We start from the raw sequence: 7,318 nt of genomic DNA, 5'->3' as shown, positions 1-7,318 counted from the left end.
AAAAAAAAAAAAAAAAAAAAAAATTACACTTGTCAATACCGTTCGATCGAGCCACAGAAATGATTGCTGATATTTGGGCACTCGTTTGTGAAAAAAAAAAAGCAATTCTTTTTCCTTCCCATGATGAAAAACATTTGCAACGTATTTATTTTTAGTGCAATCCCGGTGATATGTTAACTGTGAGACGGTGTGTCTTCCCTTCTACTTTGTGTAGAGGAATGTCTCTTTTTAAGTTCCTCTGTGTGGCTGTGCCCCTGGATAGCGATTCCACCTCGTACAAACACACCCCAGGGGCAAGATACACATATGGGAACACATGTTAAGCGTCATATGCGGTTGTTTATCCCTTTTAGCAGTAGAGCTGTATGGTTTCGCTCGCCCTTTACCTTCTTAATGGTCGTAATGAGCTGCTTGTTCTCGTCCGCCAGCTGGTTTCCTCTCTGGGTTGATTCGATTAGCTGAACTTCCAGGTTGCTATATTTTTTTTGTATTGACGAGAGCTAAAAGGGGGGTGAAAGCGATAAAAAAAAAGGGTGGAAAATTAACGGATGCTCCGTTTATTTACTATGGGGGTAGAGACGCGCACAAGCAACACAATCACAAGTAGTCCAGCACGGAGCATGCAGAAATAACTTGTTCCAGCTTTTCCGTCAGCTGTCCCTTGAGAGATCTGATTTCTGCCTCCTGGGACGTAACCCTAGTCTTGTACGCGTTGGTGACAATTTTGAATCCTAAGGCGAGTTGTTCTGTCGTGGGGGGAAAGAAGCAGGAAAAGGGGCCAAGCAATAGAAAAAAAGGAAAAAGGAAAAGGGGCGAAGAAATAAAGAAAAACAAAACATGATTGGGTTCTCTCTCCTCCATTGGTCACGCCTGTAAACCTTATCGGGGGTCATCCGATGAGATTCTTTTCTCCCCCCGGCTTGGATACAGATAAGCACCACACGTAGAATTCATCAACGGGTTCATAGTTTATACGCGGGTTGTAAACGAAGGCACACAAGTGGTCACTCCCCCAGGAGAGTCACGTTATATTTGCATTCCTCTCGACACACTCATGAGGCAGATAAAAAATGCCCCAGAGTAAATTAATAACCATCTGCATCTGAGGGCAGCCAACTTAGGTCTGTCGTCCCCGTGTTCGACATTTTTCTGTAAATTTTCTTGGCCAGTTTTAAGGGGGTAATGCAAAAGAGAAAAAAAAAAGAAGTCGCAACAGAAACGCTTCAAAATGGTGAAAGGCTGCAAAGAGGGGGGAAATTATAAATGTTGGTTGCGCAGGAGTGGTGGCAGGGTGGTGTCACGGTTCAGGGTTTAAGTTTCAGCGTTTAGCATTCAGGTTTAGGGTCGTGCTGGTACGTGCATGCGGCCACGCAAACGTGCACTATGCATGTTTACTTGTATCTGCCTTGTTGCAAATGGAGCGTGAAACAGTTCCACTCCGATGGAGGGGTACAAAACTGAGGCAGCGAATTTTTGCAGGCCTTTTTGGTAGGACGGACACCACAGCCACAGGACATATGCATATACATCCGTTTACACCTGCCCAGATTTGTGCCCCTTTATGATGAAGCGGAGTGGAGCCTGAGGATAGTGTACTCTTTTTTTTTTACGCGAAAAAGCTAGCACTAGTGTGCAGAGGGTTGAAGGGGTACATGGAGGAACAGGGATAAAACGTGGGGAGTACAAAAAAAAAAAAGGAAAGCCACGTGAGGGTAAAAAAAGAGGGAATAAATGGACAGTATGTGTGTATGTAGGGGGGCAACAACGGATGCGCTAACAAATCGATACGTGAATGAACGGATTCGCCAACGGGACAATTAATCCTACGCAACGACGGACAACACCGATAGACAGGTAAATCGGTAGCTCCACCCCAGTGTCATGTCTTTGCCCGGCGTTCGTCTATGTTGCAGTGTTGTTCGCCCCCTTGCCTCGCTCGCTCGTGCACGCACGTTCACCAAAGTTGAGCACTCGTGCGTGTAAAAGTCAATAGCAGCATTTTACTCATTTGCAGCTATGACTACAACAGGTTTGTTCGGATTTTTTTCCCGTTTGTCATTCGTGGCTAGGCGTTGTTCCGCTAAGTTAAGCGGTCATTTTCTTTTTTTTTTCTTTTTCTTCACGTGTGGGAAGCCCTCGTGTGTATGTCAGTGTATGCAGCGCTGGAAAATAATTGCAAAAAAAAAAAAAAAAACGACAAAGGTATACTGCGAAACGAACGCGCCCATTCCACAATTCGTGCCGCTATGCAGATAGTTAATAGAATGAGTCGGGAGGGAAAACAAAAAAGAAAAGACAAAAATGAAAATAAAATTAAAATAACTACATAAACAATGCGTGAACAAAACGTATGTTGTATTTGTTTAAAACGAAGAACGTTATGCTAAGGTGGTGCTGCAGAATGTGCGTGGGAGGCAGTTGCTCCTCTATGTAAATCCGTGCCGTGCCGGGGTGTCCCCTCGTTTTTCATCCGTATGTACAGCCGTATGCACGGTCGTATGCACAGCCACACGGTACACTTCCCCGCACATACGCATATACGTGCACGCATACACCCCGATAGCCGCGTAGAATTTAAAATGAAACAAAAGAGTAGACCGAATGCGGTGTACTCGAACGATATGAAGGCCCAACTTTGCCAATTGTGAAAAAAAAAAATATAAATATAAATCAGGAAAGCACAACATGTGCACAGAAAAATGCGCGTAATTCTTTGAAGAGGGAGGAACTGCCCAGGCAGAGTATGCACGCGCTCGTGTGTACATAAAACATGCGCTGATTGCAACACATTTTTATGTGCACATATGCGTACTCCCATTTGTACTCATATATATTCTTCGCTGTATGTTGGACGGGTAGTATTAACTCAGGTCAACACCCAGTTGTGCCTGTTCTAAACCCCTACATGTGATGTCTATGCTGGGGATGTACCTCCCGTCTGTACAAAAGGCGAAGCGATGAATTTTTAAAAGACTTCAAATAACGATCACTCCATAGAACACCAAAAACGCGTCTGCTTTTTTTTTTTTTTTTTTTCTCATTTTATACCATTCGGGCAGCATACTGCCAGTGCACTTTGCATGCAGAAATGGCCGCTATTTTCAGAGGGGAAAAAAAAAACGCTATTCTGCGCATGCGAAAAGGGGTAATTGTTTGTGATTTTTTTTTTTTATTTTTTTACCCAGTGTAGCATATACTGTGAGCCTGGCGGGAAGAACAACCTTTGGGGACGCTACTTCTACGCCTGAATGAAAAGATGCAGTGGGGGAGGTTGCCACCTTTTCTGCGCTCCTGCGCCCCTGTGGTGTTGTCGTGCTGACCTGACCCGTGATGACCCATGGACGAACGCCTGAAGGTACTTTTCCAAATGGGGGGAGTTATACTCCTTCCCGCCTGCAGTATACATCTGAGGGCGTAACAATTGGGACAAAAAAAAAGAAAAAAAAAATGTTGAATTGAAGCTTCTTCACCCGCACAACGTCGCACCGATTGGCTACATTTTTTTTTCTTTTTTTTTGAGTGCCCATTTCGAAACTTCTGAGGAGAACACAAATGAGGTTCTAAATTCGTTCGCCCCTGTTCTGAGAAATCCAACTCGAGCTAATGTTTCATCAACATAACGTGACGCAGGTTAAACGTTGCACCGGTAATGTATTCTCTCCTGTGAAGAAAAAGGAGAAAAAAAAAAAAAAAAAAAGAAAATTCTTCCCTGTTGACATGAAGCGATAAGTATGTAATTTTTCCACGTCCCCATCTTAGCTTTGCATAAACGCGAGCTTCCTTTTTGGTCCCTTTTTCATATCTCATTGGGTCATACGTGAACGCATCAATCGATGCGTCCGTTCTCGTTTAGCCGTACACCCACGTGAAAGGTTCCCCTTCCCAGCATGCCCCGTTCATGTTGTATGGATTTCTTTTCTTGTGTCCCCTGCTCCCCCTATGCCTTGAGCACGTCATTTCGCTGCGCAGAAAGGGGAAACCCACACTGGGCTTCGTAATCATGCGTAACGGTCTTGATATAAAAACGTTATCCGACGTGAAGGAAAAGGTCAAGCATGAGAAGAGGACGCATTGTTTGGTGCTGAACAAATACAAAGTGAATGACCTGCTGAAAAATAAGGATGCGAAAATTTGGTTCCTAAACGTCTTTCGGTTCCCTTCTGTGCTGAAGCCCAGGGAGTACCAGGGGTGCCTCATCGAGGCGGGGCACTATGACGGGGAAGTCCTCCGCTTTATTCATTCATACGTGGAGAGGCTTGGGGGGGGAGGCGACCAGGTCAGCGCCAAGGCGAACGGAAAGATGTGCGGTCAACTGCCCGACCAAGTGAGCGATAAATTGTCCAACCAGGTGAAAGAACAGATGACCTGCCAAATGACCCGCCAGATGACGAACCATACGAACGACTCTCAGACAGATGCTTCTCTAGCAGACTCATCAGTAGCGGACTACAGGCTAATTCCACTGAACGCGCGGTTCAACAGAGCCCTGCAGGAGTTGATGCAACGCGAAGGGAAGGACGTCGTAGAGGGAGTCGACATGCGCCCGGAAGAGGGGGATGAGCAGGACGGCGTTGCTGAGGAGGACAATGCTGCCGATGGCGCTGCTTCGGAGGGCGAAGGGGAAACCCCGAGGGGCCCTAAGGATGCGCTCTCACCCCCCCTGGACAAACTCTTCCGAGTTATAAAAAGAGAAGGCATCCAAGTGCGAATCATTCAGCTGCAGTTTGGTTACGAAAACATGAATACGTCGGAAATATTGAGGAAGGTCTTCCCCTCGGAGAGTGAAGTCATCCACAAGTATGAAATGGTCGGACACATAGCTCACATAAATTTCTGCGAACGATTCGAAAATCATAAAAAAATAATTGCAGAAATAATCCTGGATAAAAATAAAAGCATACGATCCGTTATCAATAAAAAGGATCCTCTAAATAATGTCCATAGGACATTCAATATAGAGTTATTGGCAGGAGAAAAAAACTACCTGACCATGCTGAAAGAAAATGATATCAAAGTAAAGCTTAATTATGAATTAATCTATTGGAATTCGAAATTAAAAAAAGAGAGAGATCGAATATATGACCTTGTTGAGAAGAACTCCATAATAGTGGACCTCTTTGCTGGGGTGGGAATATTCAGTCTACACCTCAGTAAAAAAAACTGCCTCTGTTTTTCTAACGATATTAATCTGCATGCTTATAATTTTATGAATGTTAATATTAAACTGAATAAACGGAAGAGTATCCTTACGTACAACTTGGACGCCAGGACGTTTGTCCAGATGCTGCTTCGGTTGGACATCTTCTCATGTAACACATCCACTTTGACAATGGAACTAAGTGAGCAGAATTGGAGAAACATCTCGCTCGATTTTGTGAACTCTGCGGATGATAACCATGCTGATTCCGGAAAGAGGAAGAACCGGGGAAGTGATCCAGATTGCCACGTGAATGACACCCCCCCCGCCGACGCCGCCCATGACGAGAAAAAGAAACACACACATGGTGATGCAAATGGCCCATTAGGGGAACGACGCCCCGTGGGGTTAGCAGATACTCACACAGGGGAGGAAGTCCACCCAGAGAGAACCAAAAAGGATGAGGAAAAGACCATAGAAGAGGCACCAACAAACGAAACGCACAAAGTGGACATTAACCTCAGCCTCTACGGAGATGTCCATGTGCTCATGAATTTGCCGCAAACAGCCTTCGAATTTTTGGATGTCTTTCGGGAACTTCTTCATCTATACAGCACCGATCAGAAGGATCCCCAGGGAAGATGCCGGCGAGACCAAATGAGGAACATCTTTATACACTGCTACTTCTTTTCCAAGCCTGAACTCTTTTACGAGCACGCTGAGAGAAACATACGGATGCAGCTCAGGGGCCTCCCTCGCGAGATGAAGATTACGGAGGTGCGCTGGTCGAAGTGGGCCCAAGTTCTGCTCTGCACCACACAGCGGAATGATCAGATATTCTTTGCACCACACAGCTGCATCAGAAGTTATTCTTTGCACCACCCACCTGCATGATCAGCTATCCTTTGCACCACACATCGGTATGATGGGCTACTCTTTGCACCACCCACCTGCATGACCCCCCTTTTTTTTTTCTCCCTTTCGCAGATTAGGAAGGTCTCCCCCAGCAAGCTCATGTACGTGGCGGAGTTCAACCTGAAGGAGGTCTTTTCGCAGGGCGTCCAGTTTGACTGAAAAAAGAGGCAGGCAGAGGGAAGGATGTATCAGATGGAGACGTGGCAAGGGATTTTTCCGACTGTCCCATTAGCATTGAAAAGCGCGCTCTACATTGCAGAAGCGAAGAAGCGCACGTTTCTCTTTCGTGTTAATTTTTTTTTTTTTTTTTTTTCTTTTTCTCTTTATTTCTGGAGGGGTGGTCGCATAACGCGATGGCCGCTCCGACCGTTTAAAATGGAAAATGTGCACTACTGATGAAGTTCTCTTTTTTTTTGTAAATCTTTTCTACCCATTTTAATTTTGCACTTTATTTAACCCAAACCACGTGCGTGTCACGAGAGGGGCCATATTACCTATTAAGGTGGACCTTTCCGTGACCGTCTGCATAAACACCCATGACTATATGACGTACGGCCGTGTGTTTGTTTGTCCCCTCAATCCGTTATCCAACTTTTCTTCCTAAAAATTTTTACGTACAGAATGGAATATGTGCAGAAATAACCCTCTCTGGGGGGTGAAAATGTGACGGCGCAGCGAAACGTCCCTCTTCTAAGTTCTCCCCCGTCGAAATGCATCTCCCTTTCTTGCCAGTCCGGGCCTGTCTCTTGGGGTTTGGGCAATGGGTAGCCATTTCGCAATGAAACCGCAGTAAAGCCCCAGTAAAGCCCCAGTAAAGCCCCAGTAAATCCCCAGTGAAACCCAAGCAAAGCCCCAGTGAAACCCAAGTAGATGGGTATTACCCAGGGAACGCCGCATATACACGTGCAGTTAGTCCTCTCCTTTGACTGGTGCTTTTCCACAAAGAGGTGAAGACGCCAATTCAAGTCATCACGCTGCGCTGGCATGTGCTATGTTGGTATAAACAATAGGATAACCTTTCTGAGCCGTAAAATAAGAAAAATAATAAAAAAAAATCCTCCTTTCTTCCTTTTGAAGGGAAGGTAAGTTTAACATGCAACAAACTCGGGGACGTTACAGATTTGGCTACCCCCCGTTGTCCCTTGCTTGGGATAAATTTCACGTTGCTTTCCACATGGGAAAAATTCAAATGCGCCTATTCTGCGGACACAATAGTGGTAAAACGGATGGACACGTTTGCGATGGAACGAATACGTTGTTTTTATA

The 7,318-nt window shown here is 45.3% G+C and overlaps 2 protein-coding genes across 2 annotated transcripts in view; one reads left to right on the top strand and one right to left on the bottom strand.

Moving 5' to 3' along the window:
* C922_01579 (hypothetical protein) overlaps positions 1–1,145 on the bottom strand; it is a gene marked incomplete at both ends in the record, with an annotated part of 2,381 nt that extends 1,236 nt beyond the window's left edge. Inside the window, 4 exons of the mRNA XM_008817182.1 lie at positions 82–177; positions 387–500; positions 634–746; positions 1,094–1,145. Coding sequence (XP_008815404.1) covers positions 82–177; positions 387–500; positions 634–746; positions 1,094–1,145 — 375 coding nt within the window. The remainder of the gene's footprint in view (positions 1–81; positions 178–386; positions 501–633; positions 747–1,093) is intronic.
* A 2,855-nt stretch (positions 1,146–4,000) lies between these two features.
* On the top strand, positions 4,001–6,211 carry C922_01578 (tRNA wybutosine-synthesizing protein 2; the record flags this gene model as incomplete). The annotated part of the gene is made up of 2 exons (XM_008817181.1): positions 4,001–5,914; positions 6,125–6,211. The coding sequence occupies 2 exons, from the start codon at positions 4,001–4,003 to the stop codon at positions 6,209–6,211; spliced, it is 2,001 nt and encodes a 666-aa protein (XP_008815403.1).
* Positions 6,212–7,318: the final 1,107 nt, after the last annotated feature.

The sequence above is a fragment of the Plasmodium inui genome (assembly GCF_000524495.1).
Source record: "Plasmodium inui San Antonio 1 unplaced genomic scaffold supercont1.5, whole genome shotgun sequence".
NCBI classification, from domain to species: domain Eukaryota; phylum Apicomplexa; class Aconoidasida; order Haemosporida; family Plasmodiidae; genus Plasmodium; species Plasmodium inui.
Note: the sequence above shows the minus strand (reverse complement) of the source record. Positions and strands in the feature narration are given on the sequence as shown.